Consider the following 26,946-nt stretch of genomic DNA (forward strand, 5'->3'; position numbering starts at 1 on the left):
GTCTACACTGGCCACTTGATTTTGCGCAAAATCACTGACGTTCTACTGTCCAAAATCAGTGCTTCTTGTGCAAATGCTTTGACGTTCCCGTTTGGGCAAAAGCCCTTTTCTGGAAATGTTTTTGTGCAAGAGGGCCAGTGTAGACAGCACAGTACTGTTTTGCACAAAAAAGCCCCAATGGCGAAAATGGCGATCGGGGCTTTCTTGCGCAACTGCATCTAGATTGTCACGGATGCTTTTCTGCAAAAAGTGTTTTTGCGGGAAAGCGTTGGTGCCAATCTAGACACTCTTTTCTGCAAATGCTTTTAACGGAAAAACTTTTCCTTTAAAAGCATTTGTGGAAAACCATGCCAGTCTAGATGTAGCCATTTAGTTTATCCCCTGAATCCAATAATTGCTTAAAATCACTAGCATACAGCTTGGTTGAGCAAAGACAGTACATTTCTAATATTTTCCATAGCCTTCTTGGGGTAATAAAAATGGTGGTCAGTTTAGTAAACAAGAACTAGTGAATAACAAAAGCTCACACAGAATTTAGCCAAACAATTTCCACTGATCCATGGAATTCATTTTGTGCCAATGGGAGCTGTGTATCTAAATGCCAAGTGAATCACTGAAAACATAGGGATATCCAGGGACTACCAAAGTGCTACACAGTTCTTTCACTGCTTAGTAAATGATTTATTGTAAGCAGCTGGAGTGCTTCCTGAATTCTTATAGAAAGCACTGCTTTATCTTGGGAATATTTCAGGGGTGCTACATAAAAAACAAAACAAAACAAAAAAAATTGTTCAACTAATGTTGTAAAAAAGTACTTGAGATATTAAGAGTTTCAGTTTCAGTAACAGACTCCTCCAGTCTCACCCAGACAAGCCCATCAAAAAAGCAACAGGACTACATGTATGAATAACAACAAATTTACCCACATGAATAAAGGTTTTCTAGATCAGGCACTACTATTCTAATTATTCCACAGAATTTATTCAACAGCTCATGAATTTTGCTATACTCAAACTGGTCAAAGCAAACAACTGGTCCAGGTCATTGCTCGCTCCAGCAATCTCAGGTTAAAGTAAGATTCCACCAGACCAATTTCTCAGGCACCATTTCCCAAAGCTCTGCAGATCTCCTTCTTCCAATCCCTGATCAACTCCCAGGTATACACAGGGTCTTGTTGATCCCTTGGGCCCTATATGCCAATCCACAACCTCATCTTTGAGCACAAGAAATTGTGAACACATACCAAGCCTTTTCTCTTCCTTCCAAATCCTCTGTCAAAACCAACCTTTTCCATAAAATATTCTAGATACAATGACTTGTGGCTTCACCAGATCAAAGTGAGTCCTACTGCTTGACTGGGGTTCCCACTATAGAAAGGATATGGACCCATTGTAGAAAGCAAAAGTGAGGGGAACAAAAATGATTAGGGGGCTGAAGCACATGGCTTACGAGGAGAGGCTGAGGGATCTGAGCGTATTTAGTCTACAGAAGAGGGAAGATTTGATGGCAGCCTTTTCCAAAGAGACTGGAGAGTGGCAGTAGTGACAGATGGCAGAACAAGGAGCAATGGTCGCAAATTGCAGTAGGGAGGTCTAGGTTGGATATTAGGAAAAACTATTTCCCTATGAGGGTGGTGAAGCACTGGGATGGGTTACCTAGGGAGGGGGTAGAATCTCCATCCCTAGAGGTTTTTAAATGCAGGCTTGACAGAGCCCTAGCTGGGATGATTTAGTTGGGATTGGTCCTGCTTTGAGTTAGGGGGCTGGACTCGATATCTCCTAAGGTCTCTGCCAGTCCTCAGATTCTATGACTGTATTGTACACTTGTCTGCCTTTAAACTGTATGACACACAGAAACTACATTAAAAGACTGTTAAGGTTGCAGAGTCATCACTCAAAAGTTAGCAAATTCTAGAATCTAGGTTGTATTTCACCATAATTTGCCCCCCTTGTGAGTATGCATTATGACACAGTATTTAGTTACAGAATCACCTACTATTTTTCCTCACACACATTGCAGGCAAAGTCATGCTTAGTCCCATCCTGGAGCATGATCTGTACTGATGGAATCTTCAGAGATTTTAACTGCTAAACTCTTAACAAGTTCAAACTCTTAACTAAGGCAGTTCAAACTCTGTTTTCTTCAAAGACTTGCATCTTAGCCAAATTTAGGCAATGTTTTCTGGAGAGAGTGAAAGACACATCTGACACCTCAGCCAGCCCTCTGCCATTTTTCAAGTCCCCCCACTCCATAGCTCCTCAATTTGTAAATGCATTACATGGGCAAAACAATGTAAGTGTTTCTAACCCTGTTCTGATAAAAAGCTGAACCATTTTTGCCAAACAATTCCAACGAAATTCAGCCTGAGGCAAACACTCAGCACTGAAAATTTCAGCCCAAATGGTTAAAGTTTAGCAAAGTTATAAACAACTGGAAACCTGGTACATCAGAAGTAATGTAATTTGTTTGTAGGTGACTATAAAAGTGCATCCCAAAAGGGATTGCCGGCTAACCATGGGGCGAGGATGCTATGGCACTTAATGGGTATTAGCACATTACCACAGCTTGCACAAAGTATAGAGGCACAGCGGCGAGTCTGTTTGCTGACAACTATTAGTATATGCCGATTGGCAATAAACCTGTTTGGGTGATTTCAATCCTTATCTGATCTGTGGTCTCTGGTGGCTCTCTGGAAGTCTATCGTGTTGACTCAAGTGCACAGGGGCATTAGACAGGGGAGCACACACACACGCAGCTGAAAATTTATCATAACTGACAGAGTAAAGGACCTGTCAGGAACCCATCGGGACAATTCCAAATCCTGACAGAGAACGAAACTTGACTGAACGACAGGTAGCTTCCCTAAAACTCATTTCCATTCTTACCTTATGTACATACTCCTGGTCTCATGGCTGCTCTTTAAAAACAAAACAAAACAGTAAAAACCCTTAAGAATACAAAATAGCCTTTATACAAAACAGCAGCATTCTCTCTCCTTTCCCTAGCTTCCCCATCGATCAAAAACAGCAACACGTGAGTTTACAGTAAGCTCCTTGTTCCAGGGAATTTTGTCCTGTATTTCTGTGAAGTGTCACACAATTATTGTGTTATATGAATGCTACTAAAGTTTCTACAGAATTAAAATACAGAAATCAAACAGCAACAAAAATGAGCATCCAGTAAAATACTTAGACTGTCTGACAATTTACAGCAAATGTTGCAAAGAAATTAAATTCTTAAAACTAATGTTCTTTATCTGCCTTTCCCTCCCCTTCTAATTACCAGGGAATGTGCATTAATTAGATAGCCACAGAAAATGTCTGATTCTTCTCTTCTGCCTTGTATGTAATTTTCTCTTACACCTGTTTTTGCATCAATTCATTTTGAAGTCAAAGTCAATCACTTTATTCTGAGAAGACGAGTTTGAACTGAAACCACACTTTCCATTTGGATAGTAGATAGATTTGATTTACAGTGATATTATGCAAGAGTACACAGAGGATTCCAAGCACCAGGGATCTGCAGCACACATTTAGTATGCTGTCCTTTAAGGGTAAATAATATTAGTACTAGAAAATGCTAGCTATAAATTGGTTCAAGATGAAAAATGGATTGCCTTAATTTTAGATAATACTGTATAAGATTCACACAGAGTAATTTAGAAATGAGATTTAGGTCTCTATTGCTAAGGAAGACACAGCATGTATTCCTAACTGAAAGCTTGTTTTATTAATTTACCTTTTTTTGTTCCTGGAATAACTGTGAGGAGATTTTAATTTCCCCCAATGTGTTCATTAGTCAAAATTATTCTAAATAGTTTTTCACAAATTTCATGTATTCTATGGATTCTTGTTTGATACTTGACAAATACCAGCATTTCCCAAAGTGTGGTCTGCGGCCCAGTACCGATCCTCAGAAAAAAAAATACCGGTCCTCAGAAAAATTTGCATGCACAATTCTTGGGAGAGAGCCCGCTGCCTGAGGCGTCTCTGCCAGGCATGCTTCCGGGCGGCAGGGCTAGATTCGGCGGGCACTAGGACCCAGGGAGAAGGCCGGGTGCACTGACACAGACCGGGAGCCAAAGCCGGCCAATAAAGCGGACAGGATTGGAGCCAGGAGGTGGGTTGTGGCTGCGCTGATGCTACTTCCAGGGTAGCTGACTGCTCTCCCCCCTGCCCCAACAGCTAGTGTGGTACCTAAAACACCAGTCCATTGGGCGCTGTGGAGGGGGTAGGGATCCAGGATTGTGCCAGCTCCGGCTACTCAGGTGGTGCGCACTGTTGTGTGAAGCGGAGGAGCAAGGTGCACACTGCCCCAGCAGGGTTGGGGCTGACGTGGTCTGGGACTACCCCCCCCCCCCCCTCGCACAGGAAGGCATCAGGCATGCGACGGACCAGCGTTTCAGGTACCGTGCTACTGTTTGGGGGATGGGGGAGCAGCCCACGCACTTCCTGGGCCTTGGTGTGCAGCTGCAGGATCCCCAGGTATCAGTCCCTGTCCCCTTCCCTCCCCCCCCACCCAGATCCCCACAAGTACTCTGCCCCAGCACCCACCGGCACCCTGTCCTCTGCCCTAGCACCCACAAGTACCCTGTCTCCTGACCCAGCACCCATTGGCACCCTGCCCCAGAACCCTTTCCCAGCACCCACAAGCAGAGTTGGGGTCACATTAGTGAGGTTTGAGGGGTTTGGAGGGGTTGTGTTTTTGTATCTCACTTACGTGGCCCCGACTGACTTTTCCGTGGGTCAGTGACCCCTGACTCAAAACAGGTTCCCCGCCCCTCTCATAAATAAAGACGATACTTGTGTTTTGTTTGACAATATTTTATTTAAAAATGAAGCCTGGCCAGCAAGCCCCCAATTGGGGCCAAGTTGTCATCTGGCCACCACATCATAACACTCCTGTACTCCCCACCTCAACTCCAAATCTGAGCCTATCATACACTGGAACCCCCTGTCCCGAGCCTCTCACATCCCCAAACTCTTGCACCCTCACATCCACAAACCTGCAGCTTGCTCAGCACCCCAACCCTCCACCTGAGCCCAACACTCCCCAGCCTGGAACCCCCACCCTGAGCCAGCATCCCCTTCTCCACCTCCCTCCTGCACCCAATTCCCTCCCAGAGCTTGCACTCTCTCTCTTTCCTACACCTAAATCCCTCATTCACACCCCAGAACCCACACCTTCTGTCTCAACCCAGTTTATATGCGTTTATATTTTTGGGCCACAAAAAAAGGTACTGAAAAAAACCGGGTTCCAACAATATAAAGTCTGGGAAACCCTGGGCCCAACAGTCTAGCCAGCTTTCTATTCATCTTCCACTCCATTTATCCAATCCATACTTCCTTAACTTACTAGCAAGAATACTGTGGGAGACTGTATCCAAAGCTTTGCTAAATTTGGCACTGGAGGCTTCGGGAGGACCAGAAACAATGTATTTGCATATTCATCATTTGATTAATATTCAAATATGCAAATAAATGTTACCAGTCCTCCAAAAGCTTGTGAATGGGTTTACTGGTCCCCAGTATCAAAAAGATTGGGAACCACTAACATATACAATTCAAACTATGTAGTTCAGTTATGATTGGTGATATAAATCAAGTCTGCTTCTTGGCTGAACAATACATCAACAATCATGTTTCTCATGCAATTCAGAATAAGTCCTCCCCCCTCAGTGAATGCTATCGCTGACTGTATGCATGGCATGAATGGTCATGGAAAGTGACTGCATAAGGGGAGCAAACAATAACTGAGGCACATTTGGATTTAAGTTTCAATGATTAGGGAAAACTTTGTGTGTTATTCATTCAACTCTAGCAGCACTCTTAATGACTTCATAAGTCACTCAACCATAGTGAAAAGCAGGAGGCCCCAATGTTTAAACTGTTCTGCGTTGACTTCCAACCCACTACACTGCGGCTACGTCTACACTGGCCCCTTTTCCGGAAGGGGCATGTAAATTTCACCAGTCGTCGTAGGGAAATCCGCGGGGGATTTAAATATCCCCCGCGGCATTTAAATAAAAATGTCCGCCACTTTTTTCCGGCTTTTAAAAAAGCCGGAAAAGAGTGTCTACACTGGACCCGATCCTCCGGAAAAAGTGCCCTTTTCCGGAGGGTCTTATTCCTACCCTTATTCCCTCCCCTTTTCCGGAGGGCACTTTTTCCGGAGGATCGGGGCCAGTGTAGACGCTCTTTTCCGGCTTTTTTAAAAGCCGGAAAAAAGCGGCGGACATTTTTATTTAAATGCCGCGGGGGATATTTAAATCCCCCGCGGATTTCCCTACGACGACTGGTGAAATTTACATGCCCCTTCCGGAAAAGGGGCCAGTGTAGACGAGCCCTGCATGTGTAAAATAAAAAAGGGGGTAAGTTTTCACAGGAATGGGTCTTTTACAGTTTAGAATGTATATTTGTGTTTAGAATATGCACAAGGAATATAACTCTTCAATTTATGCAGGTCCTGCATTAAGTGCTGGAGACTGGACTTGATGACCTCTCAAGATTTCTTCCCAGTGCAAGTGTAAAGGCAATGAACCCTGGTCGTTGTCAGGTGGGACTGAAGCTGGAACCTTAGGGGCTAACGCGAGATGCCTCTATTGCATGAGCTAAAAGCCAAGAGGCTCTTAGCGAAGGCTGTAATGCAAAAACGCTTGCAAAACATTCCAAGCAAAGTTCTCTAGACTGGTAAGCTAATCACACTACTAAAACTCAGGCAGAGTGGTGAACTGAGGCCAGGAGAACAGCCTTATTTTGCCCGTAGAAATTTCTCATAGAAAAGTTTGGCATATTTGTTCTGAAAGATTAAGGTTTAAGATTGATGAGGTTTTTGTCTGTTTGTTAAGACTGGTATGAGTGACAGATTCTGAGTTTAAGCCACTGCGAAGTTCTACCTTATCACAAAAAGGTCAGACATAATCATGTTCTCAATACTCTAGCCACCTCATGATTTAGCTATGTCTACTGGATTAGCCATCTATTCTCCTAGCTTTCCTTCAGAGTGTTGTTCACATCACTGCAACCTTTTTGTATGCCTCCAACCTAGAGTGCCATTTCTAGTTCAGATTATTTTGACCTTAGGAGATAGAATATTGTTTTGAAAAGGGATTATAAACATTAGCCTTTGCTTGCTGTAACACATACCTGGTTAAGTGTTACAGCATTGTCTGTAAACCTTCTCCTGAGTCATCTCATAAGAATTATTTTTAGTTTTAAAATATTTATTTTATTACTGAGATAAAAGCACCCAGCAGGGACCTCGCCCTGCCTGCAGTGAAGGTGGGATTAAAACTCCCAAAGACTTCAATGAGACAGAGTTAGGACACTGCTGAGCATATTGTAAAACAATCACAGGTGATGTGGATGCACCGTTACAAACTTGCATGAGGAAGAAAGGGTGCTCTTCTGGTTGTGTGCACCAAGTTCCCATGTGCCCTCGAACAAGTCACAATCTCTTCTCTACCTCTGTTAAAGGGGGATGGTAATACGCAGATACCTCTTCAGGATACTGTGAGGCTAAATTAAATTATTTGAAAGTATGTTAAGACTCTAATGGAAAGTGCTATAGAAATGCAGAAAGTTAGCATTAGATTAGCTATGCAGATACTATAAAGCATGAGACATACCCAAAATAGCAACAACTTCATCATCCTGGATCACTTCCAAAGACCCTGAAACCACAAAGCAAAGGCTGTCCACGCTCTCGCCAGCATGGTAGATCAGATCCCCAGGGGCACAATGCACAGTTTGAAATTCCATGGCTAGGGCTCGAAGGCATCCATCACTAGCCAGTCTGAACGCTGGGTGCTCCTTGAAAACTTTGCGGTTTAGATGCACACAGATGTCTGCTCGCATATCCTTAGGGCAGATCTGTAAAACCTAAAAGGAGATTAGATCATCAGTTTCTGTACAAGCATCCTAGAGCATTACATCAGCTGGTTGCCTTCATTATGTCATCTCATTTGTTTGAAACTATAACAGATTTTAAGAACTACAGCATTCTTCTCATACATTTCTACTCTGAGTTTAAAAAAAAAACCACACAACCTAAAATGCTCCATAACATTAACTTAGCCTACTTTACAAAACCAAAAAGAAAATAGTCTTTAATCTCAGCAACAGCCTCCGTTGGAACAAATGCTGCAAGTTTTTAAAACAGTAAAATTTTACAGTACAGTGAGGCCCAAAGCTTGCGTAGAAAAAATTGGAATGCCAAGGGCTTGTATTTGATGGAAATTTTATTCTTAATAGGCAAATTCCATGAAAAAATCTACACAAACTATACACGGGGCATTACCTACTTGGAGAATGTATGGGTAAGAGGAGTCATGGTGTCCGAGTGTCCATAGGGCTTTTTTCTGTTTAGCCTGCTTTTGCGCAAAACGTCTTAGCTGCCTGTCTACACTGGCCCTCTTGTGCAAAAACATTTCCGGAAAAGGGCTTTTGCCCGAACGGGTACGTCAAAGTATTTGCGCAAGAAGCACTGATTTCGGACAGTAGAACATCAGTGCTTTTGCGCAAAATCAAGCAGCCAGTGTAGACAGCTGGCAAGTTTTTGCGCAAAAGCAGTTCCTTTTGCGGAAAAACTTGCCAGTCTAGACGCAGCCCTGGAGCAAAAGCTGAAAATATTTTAAATGAGTTTCTTGCATCATATCCAAGCATGGCAAGGCTAGACAAACTAAAGACATTATGACATCCACAGAAGACAAAGTACACTGAGTAACTAACTACACATTGAACCTTTTTATTCTGGTCCAGCAACATTGATGATCCAGTATGATTTTAGTTAGCTGGATATCCACTTATCATGGGTGTGGCCACGTTTCCCACAGTCCCATGAAGTTTGTTTACAGCAGTGGTCTCCAACCTTTTTACACCAAAGATCGCTTTTTAAATCTCAGAACAGGCGAAGATCTACCACCCCGTCCCTTCCTTGAAGCCCCACCCCTTCCTTGAAGCCCCACCCTCTCTATTCTCCTCCTGTCCATCACTTGCTATTCCCAACCCTTACTTACACACTCTGATAAACAGTTTATTTTTAAATTATGCGATATATAAAATTAAAATCACGTGTTTATAGTTATGAAATAAATGGTCTGTTTTTTATTCATGCTATTTAAATCTACAATGAAGCATTTATAATTATACATTTTGGGGGGACAGAGTTCTGCGGCTGGGGGCAGGGGAAAGGGAACAGGGTGCTGGGAGGGCAGGGGACAGGGTGCCAGTGGGGAAAGGAATGGGGACCGAGTTCTGTAGCTGGGGACAGGGGAGTGGGGATGGGAATGAGGACAGAGTTCTGTAGCTGGGGACAGGGGAATGGGGACAGAGTTCGAGGAGTGGGGACGGGAATGGGGAAAGAGTTCTGTAGCTGGGGACAGGGAGTGGGGATAGAGTTCAGGGAGTGGGGATGGGAATGGGGACAGAGTTCTGTAGCTGAGGTCAGAGGAGTGGGGACAGAATTGTGTAGCTGGGGACAGGGGAGTGGGGTCTGAGGAGCGGGGACAGGGTGCCAGTGGCAGCAGAGTCCCCTTCATCTGCCTCCTCTGAGGATTCTCGCCCCCCCCCCCCCCCGCCCCAGATCGAAGACAGAACATGCCTCTTCCGGGCCCGACCCCTCCCCCGCGGCACAGAGAAACCCCATGCGTGCCTGCCCCAGGGCCAAACCCCCCCCTCTCACGGCAGGGCCAAACCCCCGCAGGAGTCTGCTCCAGGGCCAAACCCCCCTTCCACGGCATGACCCAGCCCATCCCCCCATTCCCCTCTCCTCCCACAGCATGACCAACCCCCGCGGGCACCTGCCTGAGGGCCAACCCCCCCTCCCACGGCGCAGCGCGGCCAACCCCCGCCTGCAGCATGACCAACCCCCGCGGGCACCTACCCTGGAGTCAAACCCGTCTCCCACGGCACGGCACGGCACGGCACGACTCAGCCAACCCCTCACACAGCACGGACAACCCCCGCGTGCGCCTACCCCAGAACCAAACCCCCCTTCCACGGCCCGGCCTGGCCCGGCCCAGCCAAGTCCCTCCCCTCCCACAACACAGCCAAACCCCGGAGCTGACCCCCACTCCTGCGGCACAGGGAAACCCCTGCGCTCAACTCACCCCTCTGGCGCCAGCGGCACAAGGAAGCCTCCGCACTCCTCCTTCAGGGCCGACGCCCCCTCCCCCAGCACGCAACAGAGCTGTGGGAGGGGAGCAGCCTGCGCACTTCCGGAACCCCCGGAAGTGACTTGGGCTTCAGATAGGACTTCCGTCCACCCCGCGGGAAGCCGGCACTACACTAGAGGTAGGTAGTGGGGCTTCTCGGGGATGGGGGGTGGGGTTGCCTGAATGCCTCGCGATCGACTGGTCGAGGCCTCGCGATCGACCAGTCGATTGCGATCGAGTGGTTGGTGACCATGGGTTTAAAGCCACCAGTCCAGGCTCTCAGTGTTCTGTGCTATAGGTCTAATCTAAATGTCTTCCTAGAGCCCAAAAAGCAGTGGAAGCATTGGTAATGCTGCTAGACCAGTGTTTCTTAAAGTGGTCCTCAGACGCACTCCAAGAAAGCTCTACCGGGCCGCTGTTTCCCGTGGCTCCCCTAGGCTGCAAATGGTAAACTGCAGCCAATGGGAGCCACGAGGCTCCATGGCTGCAGAACCAGTAAGTAAACAAACCAGAGCGGTCCACTAGCAGTTTTCTAGTAGAGTGGATCCATGGACCACTTTGAGAAACACTGTGCTCGACTATATTGATCTCCCGTGGTCTAGCAAATTGGTTTGGCACCAGTCAAGTCCTGAGGGTGCTGGACTAGATAAGTTCAATCTATACAATCATTAAAAAGTTGACAACTACAATAGTTTTGCCATTATGCTAAAATGACCCCATACCGACTGCCCACCAAAAGTTCTGTATGGAAATAATGCATTAGACAGAGGCAATGGATGGTCATAGAGAATGTGGTAAAACATGGTGTATGAATTCCTCCAGGCAACTCCCCTACAAGGTCCAAGGGCAACTCAAAATAGAAGTGGATGGAACCTGTTCATAACTTTGGCCCTACCCTATCTCAGTGTTGGAAAGAGATAATGATGATTTTAGGAAACTCTCATAAAAAAATGCTTTCGCTCCCTGTCTAATATGAGATTATTGCATTTTGCACTCCTGTTTCAGAAAATTATTGAGCACTGGCTTCAGAATTCCAGTGAAACAAGTGGTTACCTAAAGTGAGTTTAACATACTTGTGAGTTCCTGGAGCTGTAATAGTGTTCATCAGAATGAATATCGCAAAGAAGCCCAAAGTGGGTCATCATGGTTTAGTTAGTGTTTGATGCTGGTTCTTTGTTAAGCTTCATTAGAATGACATTCAGGGCTGGCCTTACCATGAGGTGAACTGAGGCGGCTGCCTCAGGTGCCAGACTGGGTGGGGAAGTGCCACTAGGACCCAGAGTGTAGAAAATTGTGTCTGCTGCTAGTGCATATGTATTCTCTCTGCTCTAGATGCACAGAGATAGTGGAGTGCCATGAGAGGAACAGACCAGGAAGAAGGCAGAATTGAGAACTTTCAACATTTTGGCCCAAGCGAGGAGGCATGGGGACATCATTTGAGCTCCCCCCCTCAGGTGCCAAAATGTTGTGGGCCGGCTCTAATGACATTTGCAAATCCTGCAGGCTTGCCTTTGCTTTTAATTGGCTATTCATCCCCAGGCTTTTTCACAATGAGCACTAGTCAAGCACCATATTACAAAGACTAATTCTGAGGATAAGTTCACCTTTAAATTTTGTTTTACCTATAGTGGGCTGCATGACATTACACACCCACAATGACAGCTGTGCTGGGATTTTATTCATTATGCAGCATTGTGGAATTTGTGTATGAATGCAAAAAAATCAATGGAGCTCAGACTTGAGAATTTATGAATCGATACAACTATTAGTCAGTGGTAAACTGTTAGTCCTTGTTATAAAATGTTGATTTTAGAACCATAAACATTGGCACTTAAGCTTCCAAAATGTCAGTTACTGAAATCTACATCATATGCTCATTGATAGTCTTGTAATTGGAGACTTTGTGTATTGAAATAATTCTAGCAGGAGAAATGTGTCAGATGTGATTTAATTTGTACATTGCTATCTCCAATGGCACTCTTAGCAGTACATAGTTAGTATTTCTGTTTTAAGTAGAGGAAGCCGAGGGAATGAAGAGGACGAATCTTCAATACTTCACATGCAAAATTACTTTTTCTTGTGCAATCATCTTACTGTTCTGTGTACCCAAGTTGTTCCCTGACCTCCTTTCCAGGTGGTTCTACATCATTTCCTGATCCTACAAGAAGCAGTATGTGTGTCAGTGCAGCTGCTGGTCAGTAATGTTCAGTACTGCAATATCATTCCTCATGGAGACCGCTTCTCTACACTCTGGGATCCAGATGGCAGGAAGCAATGCTCAAGGGCCCCTCAGGAAGTCAGACAGTCCTATCTTCCCATGAAGCTCCAGACAATCCATCCCCAAGCTGCATCTGCTTGGCCATCTCTAGCAGCATATTAAGTGCTAGAAAACAATGCATTTGTTTGCTTTTAAAATGGCATCAGCCACTATTTTGAACAATAAATTAACCAATCATGTTCTGGCTGGAGATGGGAACACTGTTGTAATTTCCTGAATTAACAGTCCTGGAACAACACATGCCAGGCTCATTTCTCTGCTGACAAATGGAAAACAATATCTACTATCATAAAAGTAGGCACCTAATATGAAGGGAATGAAGAGAAGTTTTCTGTTTTGGCAAAAGGATCTTTATTCTCTCACTACACACAATGGGAGTTCTGCCTGTAAATCCAAGTATTCCTATGAGAATATTCCCCTAATGAAAAGTAGATCTCAAACTGTCTTCTATTACAAGAATAGCTAATCTATATTAATAACCTATACGCTGTACATCCACATGCTAACTAATACCCCCATGCTTGTGTGACAGGCGCAGACTATGTACTCTGTGCACAGGACCATATAGTTGCAATGTGCTCCTCTGAGGTGAGGCAGCTCCCTGAGCAGTATGACCTGGTTTCCTTTCCACTCCTTTTGGAGGGAGGAGGGACCATGCATTCCACTGAGCCTCACCACTGTGTAGAGCCTGCAATTGTGTCTGGCCCTTTCCACCGGGGGTACCTGTGCCCCATCCTCCTAGATACTCAGACATGATCAGAACAAATTCTAGCCATAGGAGAATATAAAACCAAGTACCATCAATGCAGATTTTGTTTGTTTGATGCAATCTTGGCATCTAAATAATTCAACAGATAATTATTTAATCCTCAGTGCTGATATTTTATCAAACTTGGAAGAAGTTTCGGTAGGTGACATGGAGACTCCTTCAGGTTTCTCTTACCTTTTCAGTATCTATACCCCTGGACATTGACCAAGTGGAAACGATATAGTCCATCACACGCTCGCTCAGACCTCTGGGCACTTGGTAGAGTTTAAGGAAGTCCCGGACACTGTTCAGCATTTCATGGTACCGGTTTGTGTTGGCATACATTTGCTGGAAGATGGTTGTTACGTTTCCAAAAATGGTTGCATACAGAAGTGCTGCAAACAAAAGAAAAAAAGGAAAGTAGGTGTTTTCCTAAACTGCCAAGCAGCAGCAGACTTGAGAGCTAAATAATATTTTGTGTTGATATCTGCCCACTCACAGTATATGTGTGTCGTATGTCCAAGGGCAATGGTAATGTCATGTCTACAGAAGCATATGATCACTTCAATAAGTCAAGCTGGTAAAAACTCATAGCATAAAAAATGAAACATTTCTGGATCATCTCTAGCACTACATATTCAGGCTGGCTGTATAATTTATGATGGTGAGTACTGAGAAGTAGAAGTGAATTACTGAAACATTCTATACATTTGTCTTTGTCCATCAAACAATTCAGCAGCTTCAAAAAACATATAAAAACAAAATGTAAGAAAATTTTTAAGACAAATCGTTTGACAGTAACTAATTTAAAATTTCATTCATGGTTTATTGCTCCTGCGTTAAAACATCATTAATGACAGATTTCCCAGTTTTAAATGCATTACTACAGTAGTCAGTTGAGCCATCATTATCCACCTCTGAGTGACAACAGTGCATCAAAACACAAAATGGGTCAGCAATTTATAAATGCAACTGTAATAATGCAGGGTTTTGTGTATTATGTTCTTATATTCTTCAGGCAGAAGGAACAGCAAGATCTTAGGCAAGGATGATAATTAGAGCAGTCCCCCTCCACAAACACAGAATCTGGGGTATGACTTCTGACTTCAGTCAGTTTACTTACAATGGCCAATGGTTTATTTAGTCAACATTTGTTAAGGTGTTCAAAATTAGTATTTTTATTTCCTTTTTAAAAAGTTAGAACCAGAGTCAGATGCAGACTCTGGGTGCTTGAAAATCCACTCATCCAAGGCATTAGCTTGGATGAGTGTCAGCCTGAATGCCTGCATTCCGATGGCTTACAAGCTGCCGGAGTTACAGATAGAGATCTAGTACCTCACCCCAGTGCCCTACCTAAGCCACCTATATGTAATTATCACTGGGAAAAGTGGCCTGAGGTACATTATGGATCATATTGATGCACCAGATCAGCTCAATGAGAGGATAGTCAAGGAACCATCAAAGTAGATTAGATAAATTAGGGAGCAATCAGCTAGAGAAGTTATCCAAGCATTGACTGAACCCTAGCTGAGCAACAGATATTGGCTTCTAATACACCTGTTCTCCTCCCATTTCTTCTGCTTCTCTGTTTTTCATTTCCCTGCTCCCTGTCTTCTTTCCCTTTTCCTCTTTTCTCTCCCGCTTCACTTCTCTGAGATGGAATCTCTTCACTTATCAGGACTGGATTAAGGCAATCTGTGACTAAGCACACCACCACACAGAGGCCACTCCTTGGACTAGAGGTGCAGGCCAAGGCCACACTCCAACAACTGTGGCCCTTCCCACCAAGGAGTGGTAATGCCGTAATGGCATGAAACTGCCATCATTCTGGGCAGGCAGCAATCCCCAGTAGGCTCATAATTGTCAATGCTCCTCAGGGTAAAATAGTAATAGAGATGTAGCTGTGTTAGTCTGGTATAAACTACAACCTATACTGGAACAGGATACTACACTCCGAGAGGCTCTGGGAGACAGACCCATAGCCTCCTATAGACAACCACCTAACCTCAGGATGATTCTTACCAACAACCACAGGATATACAACACTAATACGAAACCTGGAACTTTCCCTTGCAACAAACCCCGTTGCCAACTTTGTCCACATATTTACTCTGCTAACACCATTATAGGACCTAACCAATTCAGTTATAAGATCAAGAACACATATTCCTGCTCATCCAGAAATATAATTTATGCTATCATGTGCCGACAGTGTCAGTCTGCTATGTACATTGGACAAACGTCTCAGATAATTCACCAAAGAATCAATGCCCACAAAACAGACATCAGACAGTTTCACAAAGAAAAAACAGTTTCTTGCCATTTCAACCAGAAAGGGCATTGTCTCATTGCAATGAAGCATTGCATCCTGCTTCAAAGACATTTTAACACAAGACTTCAAAGAGAAACCTCTGAACTGTCATTCATGCTTAAGTTTGACACTTTATGACTGGGCCTTAACAAAGATGCTAATTATCTTACCCATTACAAAGATAGCTTCCCCAATTATCACCTCTAATATCATTAGCTCACAGACATTAACCTCCCTCCCTTATCCCCCCTCTGTTCTGAAATTTGATTTGTCCTTTTTATATGCGTTCACTTTTTTTGATTGTATCCCTTTGGTATATATGGTCATGCCAATTTTCTTCCACAATGTGATCTGAAGCGGTGGGTCTGGCCCACAAAAGCTCATCACCTAATAAACCATCTTGTTAGTCTTTAAAGTGCTGCATAGTCCTGTCTTTTGTCTCAGGGTAAAAGGTTGTCAGAATTAACAACCAATTAAAGTGAATGGGGTAGCTCCCAAATCAATTTAGGGTACTGCTTCAGCCTGTCTATTGACTCAGGAGACAATAGTTACACTTAGCTCACATTTCCAAGGTCTTGTTCACAACCATGAGTGTTAGAGTGTAGCCTTTTTTAAAAGGAAAGCTCACATTCAGACTCCATTACATGATTTCAGAAGCCAGAACCTTTGGCACAGACCTATAGTAGTGCTTATGTCTCAATCCAGTCCTGCCTTTCAGGGGCTCAGCACCTGGAGATAACAGCCTGAGTATTAGGCTCTGGCTATTCTTTTAAACTGCACAAAGGGGTCACTTGTGAGGCAGCTTAACTGCCCAGGTACTGCTCACTCTGGCAAACAGGCTTAGCACTTTGGTTAGAATATATACCAGTGACACCAGCTTTCTACAAGACTGCAAGGTTTTAAGTCTTCTCTGGGTACTTGCAGGGCTGTTCTTACTCTCTAGACCATTGAAATCAAATGAACATGTTCAGTCTAGATTTAATCCAGTATAGGGCCTTCTCTGGAATATAAATGAATGACTCTGCCTACTTCAGTCATCACTATTTACACAACGTTCAAGTGTCCTTTTAATAGGAATCAGAGCTCAATACATTATTTGTTTTCATGGGCCAATCTTGAGGTCTTAATTTGACTCAGTCACACCTCTACTGGGATCTGTAGTGTCTTAATATAAGCACTATTTAAAAGGTGTGTGAGGCCTTTGGGATTTGGCCCAATATAACTTTATGTAACCATATTAACATACGCATGTTTGCAAACTTTACCACATAGAGCAAGCTTAACAGAACACCATAAAGAATGACACACCAGTCAACATTTTTAGTCAGACAACCAAGAACTTTGGTCCTTGGAGCACCTCCTCCTCAATTTTATTTAGAACTTATCTGACACACACATCCATTAAAATGTGATTAAATACCTACAAAACTTTGATAATGGGCTCTTCAATCTAGCAGAGAAAGGTCTACGAAGAGCCAATGGCTAGAAAAAAATTTTTTTTAAAAGCCAAAATGTTTAACAGTGAAGGTAATTAATAGAGCTGTGCAAAAATTTTCAGTGACCAGTTTATTTGCTGAAAAATGCAGTTTCTGGTTGAGTATAAATGGTCACAAATTCATGATGATCCAGCAAATAATTTTGACAGAAAATGCGAGAGAACTTTTTTCAAAAAAGTCAAAATGCTTTTTTGCAACATTTTCTAAGAGAAATGTTTGAACTTTTTATTTCAAAATAATGTTTAATTTAGACGGATTTGATACATAGGGTAAAAATCGCCCCCAAAATGAAAACATGTTTCAGATTGGACTGAATAAAATTTGTGGCTAGAGGAGTCATTTAAAAAAAAAAAAAAATTGTTCTTGGTCAACCAGAAACAAAACAAATTTGGATTTTTTGGTCTAAACTGAATTTTATTTTCATCCTTTTTCTAGTTACAAACCATTGGAACAATTTACCAAGGACTCTAGTGGATTCTTTACCACTGGGAATTTAAAAATCAAAATTTTTTCTGAAAGATATGTTCTAGTTCAGGGATGATCAAAAGGGCCTCCACAGACTGGATCCAGCCTGCCAAGCGGGTTGATCTGGACAACGGAGACCCTACTGCTGTCAACCCTGGTGGTTGACTCTAAGCACCATGTGCCTGAGGGCAGGAAGCGAGAGACTTCATGCTTTCCTCCCATGCCCAGGTCAATCAAGGCTTGGTGTCAGGGGGAGCACATTAAGTCTCCTTCTACCTTGATCCCATCTAGCAGGGAACGCGCAGCACTTAGAAGCAGCACACGCTCCTTTCAGGAAGGAGGCAGGACAGGAGGAGCACGAAGTCTCCTCCTGCCTAGCAAAGGGTGCAGCATTTCTAAACTCCTTGCAGGTTCGGGGCAGGGTGGCAGGAGACTTTGTGTGCTTTCCCCACCCCCAAGGCCTGATTGTCCTAGGGGCAGGGGGAGTGTGCAAAGTTTCCTCCCACTGCCAGGGATACTTTCTCTCTGGAGCTGGGGTGGGAGCAAAGACTTCACATGCTACCCCACCCCCAGACCAATCAGAGTCTGAGGGCAGAGAAGCACAGAAGTGTCCTGGCCCCGCCCCTGCTCTAGTTTAAACACAAATTCAGAAAAGTCCTATGCTCTGTGATATGCAGGATGTAAGAATAAGGGATCACAGAAATCCCTTCAGTCTTATAACCTACGAATCATGGCAAGTTCTGCCTGAATTTGCATTGAACAAACACCGAAGGATGACTTAGGTATTTGGCCTTTTATTAGTAGTATTTTTTCCTCATTCTTTTCACATTTCCTAAAGAAGGAAAGTTAACAACTTCCTAGTCTAAATCTTTGCCCCATCAGAATGAGGTTTTGTCACCAGTGAAATTAATAGTAGGTAAACAAATCTAATTTCCCCCTTGGCTATATTACATGTTGGGTTTACACCTATGATAATTACTTTATATTGCATTACACTATGTTTTGTTGTAAAATCACAAGGCACAACAACAGGGGAAGCAAATAAAATATATAATTTTAAATAGGATAGCTAATCAATATCCAATTGCATTGTTTCATGCATTGAGAACTAACACGTATCATTTGAGTTCTCTGCCGGTGGTAGAAATACAAAAATATTTCCAAACCAAATGTAAACAGCAGAAGGTACCCCACAGAATATGGCAAATAGGAATATAGTGTTTTAAGGCAGAGTTTCACTTTCAAGGGTTGTCTTTGTAAATATTAAAAGACATGTATTCATTGAAAACAGCAGGAAGCAAATAGTGAGGACTCCGGAGGTATATCTGACCTAACTAGCACTTAATGATAAAAGGAAGAGAAAAGGTGGCTCTGAGGCTGTTTCTAGACTACACAGTTCAATCAGAACATTTTTTTCCAATTTTTTTTGGAAGAGGCTTTTCCAACATTTGGCCCTTCCACACTGGGCCAAATGTTAGGGAAAAAACCTCTTTTTTTGGAGCATTCCTTCTTCCACATAAAACTAGGTTTACAGGGATGCTGAAAAAACATGATAGAAATGTAGCCGTGTTAGTCTGGGGTAGTTGAAGCAAAATGCAGGACAATGTAGCACTTTAAAGACTAACAAGATGGTTTATTAGATGATGAGCTTTCGTGGGCCAGACCCACTTCCTCAGATCAAATAGTGGAAGAAAGTAGTCACAACCATATATACCAAAGGATACAATTAAAAAAAATGAACACATATGAAAAGGACAAATCACATTTCAGAACAGGAGGGAGATGCGGGGGAGGGGGGGGTCTTGTCTGATATCTGTTTTGTGGGCATTAATCCTTTGGCGAAGTGTCTGAGATGTTTGTCCAATGGTTGTGACTACTTTCTTCCACTATTTGATCTGAGGAAGTGGGTCTGGCCCACGAAAGCTCATCATCTAATAAACCATCTTGTTAGTCTTTAAAGTGCTACATTGTCCTGCATTTTGCTGAAAAAACGTGTCTGCTTTTCTGAATTTTTTTTTCAGAAAAGGAGACACGTTCCTTGGATGTGGCAGAGTTTTTTCCCCGGAAAAACACTGCAGTCTAGACATAGCCTGAGTCCTGTTTACCTAGTTAGTGCAGCAAAGTCCTCCCCCCCCCCCCCCCACACACCCCTGACTCAAGTAGATAATGGGCCTAGAAAAAATAAACCCTTGCAATGATAGGCCCAAATAAAAAACAGATCCAACTTCAGATCTGGACCCAAAATTTAGATCTATATAAAAGAGACATCAGCCAAAAACATGGATCCAGAGACCCCTGAAATGTGAGTATTTAAAGGGCAGAATCACACTTTCCCCAATAAGCCCATTAAAGAGAGAGACTCAACCCTCAAATTTAGATATCATCTCATGTCCAAAGGCTCCACTCTCCTTCTCCAGGCATGCCTCTACCCTGCCAGTCCCTCTACACAGGGATATAGAAAACCCTGATTGGACCTGTGGCTTGTTGGAGATGCAGAGCTCCTGCATGACCTCTTCAGATCCTTCCCCACCCTTCTGCTAAGGCCCTTCACAGCTACAAACAGTGGGCTGGATTTATCATTTCAATGGCTTTTCTTCTACAACTCAAAATCCTGTCTTCAGCTTATGCTGCAGTACAGAAAGCAACCAGTCAAGAAAAATTATTTTTACATGGATTTTGCCTGGTCATGTACAGATGATTTCCTATTTATTTATAACATTAAAAGTCAAAAGAGCTAAGATGTATCTGAAAACCTGTGGAATGTAAGTACCACACACCCTGGAGATTGTGGAAGAAATGCTTTTATCGATAAATGTAATATAAAAGCGATTTCATCAGCAGATTTTGTATTTAAACAGAATCACCTTTTTCCTACTAGCTATCTTCTACTACCTGATAAGACACTGAGTATCATGGTCTAGATTCAGCTCTGTCTTTTGCGGGCTTATCTGGCACAATCCTGAACACCTAGAAGGAATCTGTGACAGCCCAAGGCATCTATAAATCCTCTCCTATTGGATAGCCTGAAGTCAGCCAACACAATCCCCAAAATGGGCCACACTAAGGTGACCATATTTCCCTATGCTGAATAGGAGACACACTGGCCTCTCCTGGTACCTCAAGCCCCATCTTTATGAGGCAATACTAGGGAGAGGGAACATAAGGTTATTTGCCCTGCCCAGATTCCTGCCAGAATGTGGCCAGCAGCAGCTTCCTGCACTGTTCAGGAAGAAAGGGTCAGGAGCAGTGCTCCCTCTAAGCCATGGGGGCAGCAGAACCTCAGGGGTGATTAATCAGCCCCGCCCAGTCAGAGGCTCAGGGCTGGGTGGGTTGAATAATCACCTGTTGGGGGGTGTGTGTGTGTGTGTGTGAGAGAGAGAGAGAGAGAGAGAGAACGATCAGGCTGGAAATCCTTCTCCCCCTCCCCAGCCATGCCAGAGCCATACACCTATGCAGGGCTCGGCTCCTCCTGGCCAGTGCCCCAAGCCAGAGGTTCTTGGGCTTTCCTGGGGTGTTGGCCCAGCCAGAGATGGGGGGAAAAGAAAGGAGCTGGCCAGCCAGGCTGTTGGTAAGCTGAGCATTCCAACCACCGGTGTGTTCTTTGCACATTGCGGGGAGCAGGATGCAGCCTACCTGGAGGATATGGATGAGCAGCAGGGTTCGTGTAGTAGGGTTAAGGGACACAATAGGGAGAGGACTGAGAGAATGGGAGTACAAAGGGCTCCTGGGTGGGCAGCAGAGGCAACATGTAACCAGTCACTGGTTTCACAGCACTCGGCCAGTGCTAGCAGGAAACAGCATGGGAGCCAGGGGACAGAGCCCTTCTGACTCAGAGCTGACACACAGTAAAGGCTGCACTGAAGGAGCAGCCAGGCATGCATGCTGCTTCCTCACCCCCACCATCAGCCTTGAATATCCACCTCCATCATCAGCCACTGGACCCTGCCACTCATCACTGGTGGGCAGGTGATTGGCAAGCAGGAATCCAGCCAGCAGCAGGACCTGCTAGTACTGATGGGGCGAGGGGAGACAGAAGATACAGGACAATTTCTCTGTTTTTAAGAAAAAAAATCAGGACACCTACTAGAGGACTTAAATATGGGACTGCTCCTTTAGAAACAGGACATTTGGCCACCCTGGGGGCACTGAATAGGAAAGGGGCATAGTAGTCACCAGGGTTAGCTGTGGATTCAGTATGTCCTAGGAAGCTTCTCCTGGTGGGGCTTTCCTGAAGCAAACACTGCCTGTTTCCTATGGAGCAGTGACCTCTGCTGGCTCAGGATGCAGGAATTTACAACTCTTCTGCCTCTAAGGGTAAACTGAAGCCTGTGTCTCTGAAATCTCTTGGAAAACAAAACCCACTATTTCATTTTGATTAGTACAGTGTGTGCAATTTAACAGCATTTTCAATTGCTAATTGCAGATACTATGCTCCAATATTACAATTATCTTGCCAAGCGAAATGATCACCACATACATGAATTTCTTATTAAAAAAACCTTTGATATCTTATGATCTTCAATTTATCATTAGTTAACCATTTTATTAAATTGACACAGAAAAGATGAGGATTCTTTCAATCTGGACTATAATGGCAGCTTATTGCACACCGACCCATAATGTTTCTGCAGAGGATAGCTAGCTACATGCCTTCCCTTTTTCCTACAGGGATAATGAAATAAATCCATAATAAGATGTTGAAAGCCACAGGAAAAATTCAGAATCAAAATTCTCACTTTCAAAGAACTAGGTGGCAAAACAAACTACTTGTTTTCAAATGGAACGCTACTGCTCAAAACATATTGCAGGAAGGTTTACTAACCCTCTGGCACTGTCCCTGAGAATTCTAATCCAAGCTAATGTCATATGATGAAACCTCCAGGAATAAGTTCAAGCAAACTGGCAGCCCTAAATTTGCAGGCTAAAGCTGGAATGATCTGGGAGAGTTCTTCAGCAGCATTGGGCCTGATCTACAGTTGCTGTACAGCTGTTTTGTACCCACTGTGCCTCCCCTCTTCAATAGCCCAGAGGGCTTGGGGAGGTTGGGATAGAGCAGAGCTGGATCAGAAAAAGGAGATGAAAATGAGCAAGAGGGGGTGTGGCCAGGGTAAATCACAGCCCAGCAGTGGCCTATAAAAGGACACAAGTTAGGGCAGCCATAGTGGCTTCCTCAGCCTGCACTAAGGTCTAAAGGGCTGCCTCTTGGAGGAGTCTGGGGTGGGGATAGGTTTCCCCAGATTACTGGCTGGACTCAAGACACCAGTTTTGTTTTCTTAAAGGAACCCTTAGATATTGAACTTTTCCATTGCTCCTGCAGATTCCATCTGGCAAAAGTTGTACCTTTTATAGTAGTCCTCAACATCTGCACTGGCCAGATTGGACTGCAAACAAACCCAGTGTTTTCAGCAAATGTCAATTCACACACAACTGTCAGGACAGAACAGCTGTCTTCCAGTTATGTTTTCTCTGACAAAAATAAAACACATTGCCCCCAACAATGTGGCAGCCAATTAACAATTCAGTTCATGTCACCTAATTTAAACCAGCAACAATAAAACAGCAATAAAAGCCCATTAATTTCTACAGCCAATTACACACAGTCATGAAGGTCAGGCACCTTCATGGAGAGTCATGAAGGTCAGGCACAGTCATGGAGAGATCACCTAATACTTGGCCATTTCTAATGAGCTAACAAGTATAAAAATAAATAAATCCACAGAAGATGTCTGTGTATGGCTACTACAGTGAAATATGCCTCTCTGTGGTTTCATTTCAAAACTGTAAAAGACAAAAGTTTCTATTTGAAATAAGTGTGAACTTCTCAGACTTCAGAATTACTGATCTGAATGCTGGGGATGTTTCCCAAGTTGAATCATCGCTTGATCAGGATTTCTTTAAAATGCACTCATCCCAAATTTGTGCAGCATGTAGAGATTATATTCATACAAACTATACAGCAACAAAACAGACCGAGTTAGGAATAACAGATCCTCCGGAAAAGGGCTTTATTCCGGAGGATCGCGCCAGTCTAGATGCTTTTTTCCGGCTTTTCCCCAAGCCGGAAAAAAAGCAGCGGCCATGTTTATTTAAATCCCGCAGGGGATATTTAAATCCCCCGCGGATTTCCCTATTCCCAAGTTCAAAATTAGCATGCCCCTTCCGAAGAAGGGGCCAGTGTAGATGTAGCCATACAGAATGGGAAATGACTGCCTAGGAAGAAGTACTGCAGAAAGGGATCTAGGGGCCATAGGGGGCTACAAGCTAAATATGAGTCAGCAGTGTGACACTGTTGCAAAAAAACAAACATTATTTTGCAGTCCCATGTACAGGGTGTGTGTGAAGGGTGCAAATGCATTCCCCATGGTCCCTGAAGTAAGCGTGAGGAACCTCCATGGCTTGAGTTCAGGCACCATTTTTGCACAGCAGGGAGCTCATGCTGGTACTCCAGCCTCGCCCTCCTTCCTCCCCCTCCCATGAGGTTGGAGTGCCAGCATCAGCTTCCCACTGGTGGGAAAGCCCTGAGTCTCGCTGCACGATCTGGCCCGCTCCCATTCCCCCTCCCCCAACTGGATGGAAGTTGGGGTGCAGGAGGGGATGAGGATATGAGGCCTGGTTGGGAGGTGGGATGCAGGAGCAGGCTGGGGGTAGGCTCCCTGGCCAGAGGCAAGAGCAAGGGAAGATGCAATGTGTGGCCAGAAGGGTGGGTGCAGGGGTGGGCTAGAATCTGGCCAATGGGAGTAGTGGGAGGTGGCACCTGTGAACGGCGCCAGGTGCAAAGGCAAGTAACTGCCCCCACTTCCTCATGTCTAGACCCCTGCACTTTCATGCTCCCACACCAAGACCCCACACCCACAGCCTGCTCCTGCACCCTTTCCCAAGACCAGAGAGTTTTCCCCCCACTCCTCGGCATAGCCTGTGCCTGCTCACTCACCCAGGCCACACACTGTACCTTCCCTTGCTCTTGCCCCCTCTCGCAGCCAGACAACCTACTCCCAGCTTGCTCCTGCACCACACCTCCCTCCCAGACCCTCACCCCCTCCTGTGTTCCGCTCCTACCCCCCCTTCCCCAGATCCTGCACCTCATCCCTATCCCACTTGCTGGCAGCCCTGTCACACACACAGAAACTCCTATTTTCCCAACCCCAAAGCCTACAGGAGGTCTACCAAATCCACTAACCCTGGAACCCCAGAAGAGTAAATCTGGGATTGGTCCTGCTTTGGGCAGGGTGTTGGACTCAATGACCTCCAGAGGTCTCTTCCAACCCTATAATTCTATGGGAAGCCCTGAACCTCAGTCCTTACTGTCCCTGCCCACTATGTGGGACTGGAGCACCAGAGGAGTGAAGTGTCTCAGTTGGGGTCCACATCAGTGAGGGCTGGAGTGGAATGGAGGGAGGTTTTTTGCTTCTCACTTGTGTGATCCCCAATTGATTCTTCTGTGGGTCGGTGGCCCCTGGCATAAAAAAGGTTTCCTATCCCTGCAATAAATAAAGCAAGCATGAGGACCTTTTGTGTTGGACATAAATTAATATTTTACTTTATTTAAAATGAAGTTTGATAAACTAACATGAGAAAGTTAAAGCACTTAATCTGTTTAATAATTTAATATTTTCTTTCTTATTAAATTAAACCAGTCTCCCTAGCTGCAGCACTAGCAAAATAGCTTGGGCGTAATTATGGAGGTTAGGTCCATCAATGGCTATTAGCCAGGATGGGTAGGAATGGTGTCCCTAGCACTATTTGTCTGCAAATGAATGAAAGGAGAGGGATCCGCTGATGATTACATGTTGTGTTCCCTCCCTCTGGGGCATCTGGTATTAGCCACTGTCAGCAGACAGGATACTGGGCTAGATGGACCTTTGGTCTGACCCAGTATGATCATTCTTATGTTTAGCTTGAAGCTTCAAGCTAAACACCCAAAACAATGGTACACAATTTTATTTTTAATAGGAAGCATTAAAAATGGCAACAAAGAAGAGAAGCTTGTTGGATAAACACATGTTTTCAACCCCGTTTGGGAGATGGAATTTGCTTTTGCAGAGATAAATGGAAAACCAATGTGTCTTCTTTGTCAAAAGACTGTAATTGCATTAAAGAAAACAAACCTGCAACAGTACCATGAATCTTGTCACCCTGAGTTCAAAGACTTGTAGCCACCTGACAGCAATTTAAGAAAAACTAAGGGTATGTCTACACTACAGAGTTAATTCGAACTATCGGACGTTAGTTCGAATTAACTTTGATAGGCGCTACACTAGCGCTCCTCTAGTTCGAACTAAATTCGAACTAGCGGAACGCTTAGTTCGAACTAGGTAAACCTCATTGCACGAGGACTAAGCCTAGTTCGAACTTACTAGTTCGAATTAAGGGGTGTGTGGCCCCTTAATTCAAACTAGTGGCCAACACCAGGAAAACTCTACTGCCCCCCTCCCGGCCCCGGACCGCTTAAAGGGGCACGGGCTGGCTACGGTGCCCGTGCCAGGTGCAAGCCTGCCAGCACCCAGCCAGCAGACTCTCCACCTGGCACGGCTCGAGCCAGCCACCCGATGCCCCCCAGCCCTCCCCCTCTTCCCGGGACCAGGCTGGCGGCTCCCAGGTGTCTTTGGTGTCCTCTAGTCCTTCTATTATGGGAACTAATGAAGAACTTTTCTGTATGCACCCTCTCCACACCACTCAGGGTACGTCTACACTACAACATTAATTCGAACTAACTTAGTTCGAATTAGTTAATTCGAACTAAGCTAATTTGAACTAATGGATCCAGACTAAAAAACTAGTTCGAATTAGCGTTTTGCTAATTCGAACTAGCATGTCCACATTAAGTGGACCTTGAACCAGGCTTAAGGATGGCCAGAAGCAGTGTCGGCAGGGCATCAAAGGAGGACTTAGAGCGTGGAGATGCTCTCTCAGGCTAGCCGAGGGCTGCGCTTAAAGGGTCCCGACCCCCATCCCGGACAGACAGTTCTCAGGGGTGCCCCGCTTGCAAAACAGTCCTGGATTGGAGTGCCCGGAGTACCCACACTGGGCACATCACAACACTCAGCCATCAGACCGGCTGCACTTGCCGCAGGCTGCCATCTGGGGAGAGGGGCAATTGGGGGGCTGCAGGAGAGCTTCCACCCCCAGAAGCCCGCAGAGCCAGCCCAGTCCTCCCACCCCATACCTCCCTCACCTCCTTCCACTTCCCCTTCCCTAGCCCCTCTTCTTGATGTACAAAATAAAGGACAATTGTGTTCAAAAATGGAATCTGTCTTTATTGAACAAAACTGAGGGAGACTGGGAGAAGGAGGTGGGAGAGGGGAAGAGAGAGGGTAGGAGAGGGGAGGGGAACTAAAATGATCAGGGGTTGGGAACAGGTCCCATATGAAGAGAGGCTAAAGAGACTGGGACTTTTCAGCTTAGAAAAGAGGAGACAGAGAGGGGACAGGATAGAGGTCTCTAAAAGCAGGAGTTGGGTGGAGAGGGTGCATACAGAAAAGTTCTTCATTAGTTCCC

The 26,946-nt window shown here is 44.6% G+C and overlaps 1 protein-coding gene across 2 annotated transcripts in view; it reads right to left on the reverse strand.

Annotated features, from left to right (window-relative positions):
* KCNH1 (potassium voltage-gated channel subfamily H member 1) overlaps positions 1-26,946 on the reverse strand; it is a 256,021-nt gene that overhangs the window by 34,215 nt on the left and 194,860 nt on the right. For both annotated transcript variants that reach the window (XM_075925117.1, XM_075925116.1), the window contains 2 exons: positions 13,375-13,574; positions 7,628-7,880 (listed from right to left, as the gene is read on the reverse strand). In XM_075925117.1, coding sequence (XP_075781232.1) covers positions 7,628-7,880; positions 13,375-13,574 — 453 coding nt within the window. The remainder of the gene's footprint in view (positions 1-7,627; positions 7,881-13,374; positions 13,575-26,946) is intronic.

The sequence above is a fragment of the Pelodiscus sinensis genome, chromosome 3 (genome assembly GCF_049634645.1).
Source record: "Pelodiscus sinensis isolate JC-2024 chromosome 3, ASM4963464v1, whole genome shotgun sequence".
Taxonomy (NCBI): domain Eukaryota; kingdom Metazoa; phylum Chordata; order Testudines; family Trionychidae; genus Pelodiscus; species Pelodiscus sinensis.